At 40.1% G+C, this 12,724-nt stretch overlaps 1 protein-coding gene across 1 annotated transcript; it reads left to right on the forward strand.

Moving 5' to 3' along the window:
* The first annotated feature begins 1,235 nt into the window (after window positions 1-1,235).
* hnf4g (hepatocyte nuclear factor 4, gamma) lies at window positions 1,236-7,908 on the forward strand. Its single transcript, XM_029529669.1, has 11 exons — window positions 1,236-1,365; window positions 2,983-3,148; window positions 3,360-3,454; window positions 4,081-4,187; window positions 4,301-4,450; window positions 4,709-4,796; window positions 5,258-5,410; window positions 6,185-6,234; window positions 6,467-6,653; window positions 7,303-7,413; window positions 7,787-7,908. The coding sequence occupies exons 1-11, from the start codon at window positions 1,236-1,238 to the stop codon at window positions 7,906-7,908; spliced, it is 1,359 nt and encodes a 452-aa protein (XP_029385529.1).
* The last annotated feature ends 4,816 nt before the right edge of the window (window positions 7,909-12,724 follow it).

Consider the following 12,724-nt stretch of genomic DNA (forward strand, 5'->3'; position numbering starts at 1 on the left):
TAAAAGGGGGGTAGGTTTGAACATTATAACTTGTGCATGCCAGTAAATCTGAGTGTGTTTATGGCGTCCCTGTGGTGAAAGAGGAGGTGACTGTTTAACTTCTGTTTTTGATTTCCACGTTTGATGCTGATTCACTTCTATAAGCATTCTTTAGGAAATTACGTGCAAGTACAAGATCGTTTTTAATATCCCCTTCCATAGTGCTCAGTAGATAATTTCAGTATATTTCTTGTGTTATTACATTGTAGAATACTCTCATAATCCATCATAAAGGAAAAATAATGCATGAATACATGAATATGTATCACCCTGAATGAAAAACGATAAAAAGATTAGCAGTAATAGAAATAACAGCTTAGACTTCTGTCTTCCTTGGGTTCAAAGAAGTAAAACTGTAATAAACCCAGCATCTAAATAAAAAATCCTCTAGCCAATGTAGAGCATGTACTTGTCAATGTCAAATTAAATATTCCGTTAACTGAACAAAAGCACGTCTGTGTGATCTGAGTCTGGTCAGATAGGTTCATGTTGTTTTAAATCTTCACAGTATATGACCAGTTAGTTTAGAAATATGTGGAATAAAGTTTTATGGGGCTGGGATGTAAAACCAATTAGTGTGGAAGAGTTAGTGGAAGTTATCAGTGTTTTCCCCTTCACTTTGAGTTTTTATAGATTATATCTGCAGAGGTGGTGGTGCCATTACTCCTCTATTGATTAGATTAGAAACCCTTAGAAGGCCAAATACACACACAGATTCATAAATGTTTTTGTTCCAGACTCCACACCTGTTGGCCACGCCATACACAAGTAAACAGAAGATCTCTAACATGCATATAAAGTGCAAGGTTTTATTCAAAACCTTATAAAATCTATCACATTGTTAAAAAAAAAAAAAGAAAGAAAGAAAGAAAGGAGGCAGAAGTGGTGAGAAGGGAAATTACTCCTTCACCTCTATCTATCCACCTCAGTGATAAGTGTGAGAGAGGAGAACAGATAAGTTACATGTAATAAAGTGAAAAGTCTTAGCCACAGCTCCTCCCCTCTCTTTGTTCCCAGCCCAATCAGATGGGATTAAAGATCTTTTATCCCAGGGATCTCACCTGTCATGTATGAATTAGATGAAGCAGGGACAAGAAGATAGGAAAAAGGAGAAAGAGGCAGCCGGGAAAAGAGTACGAGAGCACAAGGAAAGGATAAGGAGAGAAAGGTGTGAGGGAGACAGCGTTGAAACAGGAATGAAGTATCTTCCTGCTCCTCAGTGTAAATTTCTGTTAGACATGGAAGTAGCCAACTACTGTGAAGGCCTGGACCCCTCATACAGCACACTGGGCTTTGAGAATGCAGAGGTGCTCTGTGGAGGAGGAGGTAAGTGTGAATGCATGAGGACACCTACGCACGTGTAGCGAAAACGCACAAACCTATGTGGACAGGCATGCACATGCCAGCACCACCGGGAGTAAGTCATCTTTGACCTTTGGGTGCAGTGGGGTGGACATGGAGTCATATCAAACCACAAACCAGTGAAGGTAGAGTTCTGATCATTGCTGCAGCTGGACTTGTGTGAGTGTGGAGCCACCTCCACCTGTCTGGTGGATCACTATATATTGAAATGAAGGCGATTATAGACAGGTAGATTCCATAAAACAAATAACTTTAACCAGCTTTGCTTTTTCCCCACTTTGACCTGTCTCTGAAACCAACCATGTAGACATGGAACAAGAGAGCATTGTGCGGGTCCTTGATGCTACACCTCTTTGCTGAAGGGGTTTAGATGGGATGTGTCATAATTGGATGAGGAGGTTACTCTTGGGTATGGAAAAACTCACTGATGAAATGAAGAAAGGCCAAGTCAATGCAAATTAGAGTCTTTTCACAGAAATGGAAATCACTTTTGGTTAGATTTTTTACATAAAATGCTCCTAATGTCTAATTTAAGTGACGGGAAATTCATGCTCAGTAGTGCATATATCCACATATCTGTTTACAGTTATTGGGGGAACTAAATTTCACCGCCTGTTACTTGTAATATGCAAGTGGAAATCTGTGACTGTAGCAAAGAGAAGGGCTGGGTAGAGGTTGTAAAGGTGTGAAATCAGAATGTTAATAAAGCAGTTTGAGCCAGAATTGCAGGAATGTGTCATAAAGATGTTTTATTGAAGCGCGGGCATGCAGCTCTGTGATACACTGATGTCACCTCAGCAGGAGAACAGAGAGCTCACACTGACTCATTTTGCAGTGCCACTTCCTGATGTGGGATTGAAGTGGTGTGTTCGTACTTGTCTCATGGTCATGCATGCACATGAATGCAAGTGCAATGTATGACTGTCCCTGAGAAATAAATATGCAGACACTAAATGACGATTATGGTTTCGAAAATGATGATGATGCCACTAAATAACAGCTACTAAAAACGTTTGAAAAACTCTTTCAAAAAGATACATTTGGACAGCGCCTATTGCCACAAATGTATCTTTTGTTTAGTCAAGTGAAAATATATTCTGTGAACAGTGAGACTTCTTGCAGAAACCAATTAAAGAAACAATGTCCAAAGACATATTTTGCTGTCCTGCCAGAGGTGCTGTTGAGAAACATGGTGCATGTCCAGGTAACAATCCGAAAATCAGACTTTGCTGATGCGAAAGGAATCAACTGAGAGCAACCCAAAAACTCTACGGATCGTTTTTAGGATTATTTAATTTTTCCCCCAACGCCAACTTTATATAAAAAAAAGTTCTTTAGATTCGATAAAATAATGCAGTGCAGTGACTGCTTTCCTGTTCTACTACATACAAGATATTTATATTATTCTACTTCAGACCAAATGCAACGATTTCTAAATGTGTACTGCAATGAACTGCTTTTCCAGCATTTTTTTTTAATGACCAATGAATGCATCTCAGGATGTGTACAAGACGGTGTCTGTGCACTTAAGGGGCACATTGCATATGCATTTACCTGTGTGTATGTCTTTGTGTGCTTCAGACAGCATGCCAACAGAGCCAACCCTGCCAGGTCCAGACGGGGTCAGCAGTAACTGTGCAATCTGTGGCGACAAAGCCACAGGGAAACACTATGGGGCCTCCAGCTGTGATGGCTGTAAGGGCTTCTTCAGACGGTCCATACGCAAGAGCCACGTCTACACCTGCAGGTACGGAAACCAGGAACAAATGGCATGAACACACATGTACGCGCTGACGGTCATGTCCAGACGTCTAAGCAGAAAACAACGCCAACATAGATTACAATCCAGGCATATAGCATGGTACAGTACATTATGTTAGGTTTCAGTGCATTGCGTCATCGTTTGTTTTGCTCTGTAGAGGTGCTACAGTATCTGACTGCAATTTTGTCACACGCAGGTTCAGCCGGCAGTGCGTTGTGGATAAGGATAAGAGGAACCAGTGTCGTTTCTGCAGACTCAACAAATGCTTCAGAGCTGGCATGAAAAAAGAGGGTATGGAAATGTGGTTTCTGCACGCTGAACAAGAAAAATAAAATAAAGAACAACAAATAAACGAACAAGGAAACAGGGAGGAGGACATTTTTACACATCATAAACGATATTGAATAATGCATTTTCCTCAATACTGAGCCTCTTTACATGGAGAGATGGTGAAAAATGAAGAGTCCACTATTTGTGGTCTATTTAATCATATTTTTTTTTCCTATAGATTGTAAGATTTAAAACTGGTGTACACAGTCCTCACTGAATCTAAAAGCTGCTTTAAGATGGCTGAAATTGTCTAAGCCATAAACTGTGTGCATTTATGAGGGGTATAACCTTGGCACAGTTTTATGACACCCAATCATGTGTTATTCAAACACGTTGTTCTGGATTGCAACTGGTTAACGTTTGACAACTCCTGCTGATGCCAGCCTGTATGGTTATTTTCCTTAATATTAACTGCCCCATAGAGTCTGTCACTGTTTGCAATCACAATCCAATTCTCAATACCAAGACCTTCAATTTAAGGAAAAAACAATCCAAAATAGAGATTTGACTATTACATGGAGAATACTGCTTTCCAGAAATCATTACACACAGGTATAAACACTAACTGTAGCTGTGTTTTATTTTAGCTGTGCAAAATGAGAGAGATCGGATCAGCTCCAGAAGAAGCATGCCCGACTCCCAAGACCTACCAACCATAACTATACTGGCCCAAGCAGAATCTCTGTCCCAGCAGGTGAATTTCCAGTTATATGTGAGCAGATGTCGACTTAATCAGCCAGCACATCATGTAAGTTTGACTGAACTGCTGTCACAAAAAGTGACAGAGGAAACATTTGGTTTCTCCAGATCACGGCTCCGGTTGTAGTGGACGACATATCAGAGCAGAAATCGGCCACTGTAGGGGATGTGTGCGATTCCATGAGACAGCAGTTATTAGTGCTGGTGGAATGGGCCAAATATATTCCTACATTTGGAGAACTGCCACTGGATGACCAGGTAAGAGCTCAGTGATGCATGATGGGTAATCTGGGATTCTGCTATTGCTTGCATTTCAACATTGATAGATACTTCTCAAAGTGCAGCACTTAAAAAAAAAAAAAGTAAAATAAATAAAATATGTAATAATATAATAAATTAAATGAAATCACATTTTTCGCTTTTTCCACCCTTATGATGTGTGTTAGGGCAAAAGGGAGGCATTGTTGCATTGTTTGTGCTCTTCATTTAACAGCGGCTGTGTGTCTTTGTCTCCAGGTGAGCTTGCTCAGAGCACATGCAGGTGAACACCTCTTGCTCGGGGTTGCCAAAAGGTCAATGCCATTCAAGGACTCCCTGCTTTTAGGTACAAATGCGCCACTCGAATGACATATTTATACATTGGGACAATCAGCACTTAAGTGTGGAGTCTGATCAAATGTTGTGTCAGTCGAGAATGATTAACTAAAGCTTTTTCTTTCTTAATTTATGACTTCAAAAATACCTCTGGTAAACAGTGTTATTCATTACTGGAGCATTTTCCAACATCATACTGCGAGCAGATCTATCAACTTTGTTTATTCAAGACACATGCACACACATTCTGGATTGCTGTACCTTGGGGGACCATCTCACACCCCTTTACCACAACCTTGACTGAAACCCTTATAAAGGCTTAACAAAAGTCTACAAGATTAAACTTATCTTTCTCTCAAGGCTGAACTTATTCCCCTGATCCTTCCTCACAAGCATTCCACCTTAAACACACCCACATACCTTTCTCTCCCTTTCAACACAGCTACTGACCGATACTCTCTTTGCCTGCAGGTAATGGCTGTGTGATACACAGGAACAGTTCGGAACCAGAGATATGTAGAGTAGCCAACCGAGTGCTGGACGAGCTGGTCCAGCCCTTTCACAATATTCAAATAGATGACAATGAGTATGCAGCCCTCAAAGCCATTGTCTTCTTTGACCCAGGTAATTTGAAACACAACCTACTACACAACACTGGTGGATCATTTCGTAGGTGCAGTTAATAACAGAATCTAGTAACTGTTTTACTCCTCCTGAGGATGAGTGATTACTCTGCCTCCGTTCAGAATCATCTTTGTTGTCATTCAAATTGTCTATCTATCTGTTTATCTATTTGCTGAAAACAGCTTGCAAGATTGAGAAAGGTTTTTGGAAACGTATATATACACATATAGTAAAGAGTTCATTTGAATGAGAAGGTGTGTCCAAAAATGTTTGGCCTGTACTGTATGAGCCATAATAAACCCATAAATGCTCAAAATTTATATATATTATATATTACACACATATCTTTTTATTGGAAGGGGGTGTGTGTCAGTGCACATTAAGGCATAAATGCATTGAAAAAGATATTTTAGATTAAAATATTGTCAACACAATATTTTAATAATATCTCATTTTTAAATATCTGTTGCCTTCTCTTCCCAGATCCCTCTTTTCCCTGTAAATCCCATCCAAGTTATACCACAATCCCTGTATGACTTTTTTACATGTCTTTTCTCTTCCGTCCACTGAATCCCGTCATTTTACCTTGATACACCAGTTTGACCACAATCATTCCATCAGTTTCACTCATACTTTCAGTTCCATCCCTGATCTTTCTGGGGTTTGTTTTCCTCTCGCCCTCCTGTCCTTCCTCCACCCCTCCCTCCCATAGTCCCCCCCACCCCCGACATCACCACCACACTTAACTTCCATTTTTCGCTTCCCAATCTGCAGATGCAAAGTCTTTGCGGGACCCTTCGAAGATCAAGGCCATGCGCCTGCAGGTAGGCCAAACAGTTGAGCTGAAGCTCTTTGCTAGCATCTGTTCTCATCATTTCCAACAAACAGTGAGCCAAGAAGACCATCCAAGTCCTACAAGGGATGGCCATTATATTTCATATTATATTATATAACATTATTATTGTATAATTCACGCTGTTATTACAAATCAGCCATCTTACACAGACAAAGGAAGTTTGCTTACCCTTGGCATTGTGGTTGCGTATGTGTCTGCAGGTTCAGATGAGTCTTGAAGATTACATAAATGACCGTCAGTATGACTCCAGGGGTCGTTTTGGAGAGCTGCTACTCCTCTTGCCCACCTTGCAGAGTATCACTTGGCAGATGATTGAGCACCTCCAATTTATTAAGTTCTGCGGCCTGGCCAAGATAGACAATCTCCTGCATGAGATGCTACTGGGAGGTGAGACTGGGCCCGTGTCCCGTATGCTTCTAAAACTGTGGAGAGAAAAATGTTGTGACCTTCAGCAAGACCACCAAATGTGCCAGCGGAGGTCCTTAGTGGTATTTATGTGAAAACATGTATGAAGCAACAAACTGTTCATATCCTCAGCAAAGTCTCCCTGGCTGAGATTGCCATGGCATAACTTCCAATCATCCATATTTATATTGGACATCTGCAGCAGCACAACAGACACTGAGGGTGACATCTGCTAACTGACTAACTGTACAAAAGACTGAAGCTCATGCTGGTTTGTAGCAAAAAAACTTCACAAGCAGGACAATGACAGACGTGATATTATTGTTAAGATATTATGTTCTGATACTAAACAGCTACAGTAGCTAATCTATCCAAAGAAATACAAAAATGAAGAGAATGGATGGTTCTCTTCATCAAAGAGACATGCAATAGCCGGTCATGTGAGTGACAGTGATGCCCACACTAGTCTTCATGTCAGCCATTTCAAATGCAACACAATTGCTATTTAAACCACGCAGACATGTCAAAACACATTTAAAGGAAGTCACTGAAATAGAATCAGTATAAATTTAGCTTGACTGCTCAAGTAATTCGACCCGTTGTTGAAAGAGCTGCTGTGTTATGTGTTCAGGCCTTACATCAGAGCCCACGCATCTGCATCACCCAGCACACACCCAGCTGGCCCAGGACCCCGTTACTGGACACACACTGGTCATCGGCATGCCTGTCACGCCACACATAGGTAAGAACCGCATCGGAGATAACTGTGAGGCACAAACGCCATCCACCCATACAGGCCCAAAATATCTGACACACAAAGAACATCAGTGCAAAGATGCAATGTCAGAAAAGTGTGCGACCAGTGCATTTCTATTCTATTCTATTATTCAATTTTACGCCAACTACTGGCCTCACAATATTGATGGGAACAGCATCTATAAAGGATTAGCCAGAGCTGTCCCATTTCCTGTGGGCCACTGTAAAGGCATTTTACTGACTATAAATATAGACAGAAATTCTTTTTTTTTTTTTTTTTTTTTTTTTTCAAACAAAAATATTTTTATTGGGAAGAGGTAAAATTTTATGTCTTCCTTTCTCTGCCTCCCTTTCTGCAGCTTCTCCAGACACTCCCATCCCATCGCCCCCACAGGGTCCTGGCACAGAGATGTATAAACACTATCCACAGCCTCTTTGTCCCCCAGCTAGCCCCTCGTCTTCCTCACAGACGGACCTCTGACTTCTGCCTCTACTCTGTCAAAGAAGCTGACATGGGATCAACCTTCTTGCCCTCTATTTATCTTCTCGGTGATTTATAAAACTTGTGAAAGCAATCTCTGTTCCATGTCTGAGGTGAGACTTTACATCAGGTCTTCTCGCTGTGACTTGTGATGCATCAATAACAAAAGTTTGATTAAAGCTGCCATGTGCAGCACTTTCACACCTCAGTTTGTCAGTTTTAAAGAAAAATAATCTAATGGAACACTACAGAAGGGGTTAAATAAACAATACATGCCCCCATATTTTACCTTTAAGTGCTTTCTTGGTTTTTACCTCAGTATTTCCTCATCCAGTTTTAAAACAATACAATATTGACCATTCAAATGAATATGATGGGAATTGCAATTAAAACAAGATAAAAGCGTTACCAAATCAGATCTTTGACTTGTTTGCATTGGAAGTTTTATGGACTAGAGTCTTGTATAAATGGGCACAAATGTTAAGATCAAATGATGAGTTTTGATAATGTGTAAATGTACAAATTTCCATCTAATCATAATTACCACAGCAAACAGCAACGCAAAAAACAGATAAATAAGTAAAAAAAGTCAAAAACACCTGGCCATCAATTTACAATTAAATATTCATGATTTTTCTACAGAAAGACTTGGTATGTTTTGTACAGAAGTTATAAACATTTTTTTTTTTTTTTTTTTACAAATTTTAAGGGAAAAATATAAACTCAACTGTTTGTATTTAATATTGAACCTTTAATATATATGTGAACATTTATATTTTTTAATACACATATTCAACAGCTAAAACACAATAGAAAAGGTAGTTTCTGGGCAAGGTCAATATTAAAGTAATAGAAATTTCATTTAGAAATAACCTGTAAAGATTTCATGTCAAATGCAAAAAAGGGATGTGGATAAATTATGATATTTTCATAACTTGCTGTATATAGTGAAATGATGATTGCAGATATTTAGATAATCTGTCAACTGTCTTGCTGTATCCAATTTGTTGAATTATTTGTACATTTTTGGGGGTTAATGTTAATAATGTGTACATTTCTTCATTTATGAACTCATTAAATTTAAATTTTGAGCTCTGGAGTACAGTATTTAAGATGAATTGCTCAATAGATTTGCAGTATTGTATAGTCCAGCAGCACCCTCTCATTGTCGACAGGGAACACAGCACCAAGAGTGAATGGACAACTTGTAGTAAATGTTGTATATGTGCTAGTATTCATTCGTTCATTTTCCTACTTTTATAAAATAGGGAAAAGTAAACAAAACAAGAAATGGAAAAAAAAAAAAAAAAAAAAAAAGAGATCCATTTCCAGTTTGCCTGTTACTGTAGGTCCACAACAATATGATTTCAGTAGTATTTCCTAAAAGAAACAAGTATAAAATAGGAATTTTTTATAGTTGATTCTGAAAGGAATCAACAGCAGGCAGATGACAGTAAATTGACAGAAATGTATTTCAATACGGTTTCCCCACATGCAACAATTCTGAGCGTGGTTTCTCCATTACGTTCCTCATGGAATCCATCATGCTCCCCAACAATTCCATTGGTCAGGGGTGTTCAGTTTGCATCCAACGCTTTATTGGCAAGCTATTGAGAAGGCACAGCCGGATGATGCTGCTCATCTAAAAATCTAACTACTTCCATCTGCGAAAACCGACCCGAAGACAAGCCCTGAAGCCAAACGAGAGTGTAGAGCTCTGATTTAAGATCAGAATTGGTTGTGATCGGGCCAAATTTTAAGCTTGTGATTTGTTTATGTGTAAATATGTGAGGGAGTGAGTGTTTGTGTGCAACATATGAGACCAGAGGACATAGCTGAGAGCTCTTATTCAGAGAAAACATCAAATTATGTACGTCGAAGTAAATGATGCTCTCGACAACCAACATGGCCAAATCTTCCTATTAACTCTATAATGGACAATCTACCTGGCTGAGGTCAAAACATTTCCTAGAATGGCAGGATGTGTGCTCACATATATGAAATTTATTTTGAATCTACACAGCTGCGTGCGTGTTTTTGGAAGAGAGTGCATGTGTCTGTGTTCCCAGGGAGTTTTAATCAAAGGTCTATAGTGAAGAGATGTGGGGGCCCTCGCTACTTCTTTTTCCTCAGATAAAACTGTGTGTTAGCATGCCAGTCACATATCTCATCTGAGACGCACCACTCTCCTCCCCACACTGACACCATGCTATTACAGGCCAGTATGATGCTCGCTCCACCTGAGGAGGACAGTGAGGAAGAGAAAGAGAGGGAAGAAGAGTGAGAAGAAGATTGAGATGGAAAGGATGGACAGGAATATGATTTTTATTTTGTTTTTTGTTTTTTTACTTTGACTTGTTTTTTTTCTAAGGAGGAGATAGTTTTGCTTCTTAACTTGGCTGTAATTTCTGAATTTCATCTTAATTTCTTGCTGTGGCCAGGTGGTGTCAATTATTCGCATTTTCTGTCTTTTTTTTTTCTTTTTTCTAATAGTGATTCTGGTGGAAACAAATTCAAAGTAACAAAAATCCAACTTTCGACTTTCCAACTTTCCTTTTGAAAAGGAAAATATGCTCGATTCATCTCCTGCATGAAAATACACCGTCTCTCCGTATAAATCTTGATCTCCTGGGGTCTTAGGCCCTGATTACCTTCTGTTTTCTACAGGATTTCTATATGTTTAATGCATTACTATTGGAATTACTCAAAAAGTTGCAAAATTTGGAAACCAGGAAGGTGTTTCCTCTTTTGCAGTCATCTGTCTATCAAATAAGTGATCTTTCTGTCCTCCCATCAAACCACCAGCTTCTTTCTCACATCGCCACTAGATGGCAGTACAAGTCTGTGATTCCACAACAGACCGACTGCCCTTTATTCATGTTCTTTGCCCTTCCTCTGTTATTCTAGGTTGCTCTTTGCATTTATAGTTTACACCCATTGAACATTATATTAGGATGATGAGCTACTAGGGTGGTTCTAATAAGGCTGTTTTTGTATTTCTTCAAATGCAGCAAACAATTCAAACAGACTTAACAGATTGCAAAGCCACACGTTTTGGCCCTACATCACAAAGGTGAGCATCTGCACACTGAAATGAATGGCATGTGCCGACAATCCCAGATTAGAGCCAAAGATTGCACACTACCATTCCTCACTGGTGCATTTACCCATAATTCCCCTCTGTCTCCAACATATATGAGGATTCTTCCTTTAGGAGACAAGGTGAGTCTCTATGAATCTCTGCCTGCAACCGCGCAATGAATTTAAAACCTCTCCTGAGTGATTTTCTGTGTCTCCGATTGTGTATGTGTGTGGTTTCTGATTATACCACAGCATGGTAAAGGGAAAGGAACATACAGTGACAGCTTCATTTCCAAAGCTGAGTTCACATAAATGAGGGATTAAAGCGAGCAAGAGGGTTAGGGCTCACCTCGGCCCTCTATGACAGCCTCCCCTCCTTAAATATCACTCTTTTCCTCTTCCTGTCAGTCTCTTTCAGTCTCACCCCTGTTTCTCTTCCTGTTTCACATTTTCTTCTTTTACCTCCTTCCTTTACCATTTGGTTTGGGTTATCTGATTTGTCTTGTTTCTGCAACTACATACAAATATTTTTTTAATAACCCAGCACTGTTGACACACACACACACGCCTACAAACATACACACAGACACGCACATACATGCACATCCACATGCATACACACTGATTTACACAATTGTGGGGAGCTGGGGTGTGCCCTACATCATGATGATGGGGAGCAGGTTAGAGCAATGAAATTAGGGGTTAGGGCAAAGTGAGGGTGTGTGTGTGTGTTTGTGTGTGTGTGTGTGTGTGTGTGTGTGTATTGCAGTACCTGGGCTACATTAGGGAAATGAAAAGGGGGTGTACATCTGATGGCTTGTGAGATGCAGCCCTGTTAGAATAGAGGAATATAAAAAATAGAGGGGACAGAAGAGATGATAGTATGGATGATAAGATGAGTAGCAGAGTAATGAAAACTGCCCTGTGTACCCTGAGATTATATGGGGAACGAGACTGAAGGGTGGGGGGGGGGGGGGGGGGGGGGGGGGGGAGCGAGAGAATGGAGAAAGATGGAGAGTCATCTATGATGCACCATGGTAAGACTCAGCTGGAGCAGACAGAAGAGAAGAGAAGAGAAAAGAAAAGAGAAGACAAGAGAAGAGAAGAAACGAGAGGTATTACAACTCAGAATGAAGCAACTCCACTCTGAATGATAAGTGTCTCACGCGCTGCGGGTTATGGAAAGTTCACACAAACAAATGACTCCCATTTGCCAGAGGCGAGGGACACAACTGAGAAAGAAGTGGCGAGGGTGAAAAAGCAGGAGAGGAGGAGAGGGGAGAGAAAAAGGAGTGAGAGGACTGAATGCCAGAGCCAGGAATCCAGATAACGCCATCTACATTGAGAAAATATTTACCTTTTCACCTCTGTAATGTTTTTGCAGGTTTGCGTTGTAAACTAAAGCACCTTCAATCCAAAGAATATTAGGAACCCTGCAGTGAAGTGCAGTAAAAATTTGCGCTCAGTATCCTAAATTATAGGGCGCCTTTGGACCTTGGTCAATAACACCAAATGCATTGCAAATTGTGGCATGTGGGTGGGCTATGTTTTGCACCATAAGTAGTGATATCAAATAGTAATAAGGGTGCATGAATGTTGTCCTTATTTATACACTAAGCAGCATGGTATCAAGGCTAAGTATGACTGGATAGCTCTCTTTGAAAATGCCTTCAGTATCGTTGTAATTTCATCACGTGACTCGAAGGCCAAGAAGTCAGCGGGTTTTCTTTCTTAC

This window comes from Echeneis naucrates, chromosome 20, assembly GCF_900963305.1.
Source record: "Echeneis naucrates chromosome 20, fEcheNa1.1, whole genome shotgun sequence".
Classification (NCBI taxonomy): Eukaryota; Metazoa; Chordata; class Actinopteri; order Carangiformes; family Echeneidae; genus Echeneis; species Echeneis naucrates.

Excerpts from the sequence above, each read along its gene's own strand:
- hnf4g (XM_029529669.1), top strand. The coding sequence starts at position 1,236 with ATGAAGTATCTTCCTGCTCCTCAGTGTAAATTTCTGTTAGACATGGAA. Across the intron at positions 3,149-3,359 it reads AGCCACGTCTACACCTGCAG|GTTCAGCCGGCAGTGCGTTG; the intron begins GTACGGAAACCA and ends TGTCACACGCAG. Across the intron at positions 3,455-4,080 it reads AGCTGGCATGAAAAAAGAGG|CTGTGCAAAATGAGAGAGAT; the intron begins GTATGGAAATGT and ends GTTTTATTTTAG.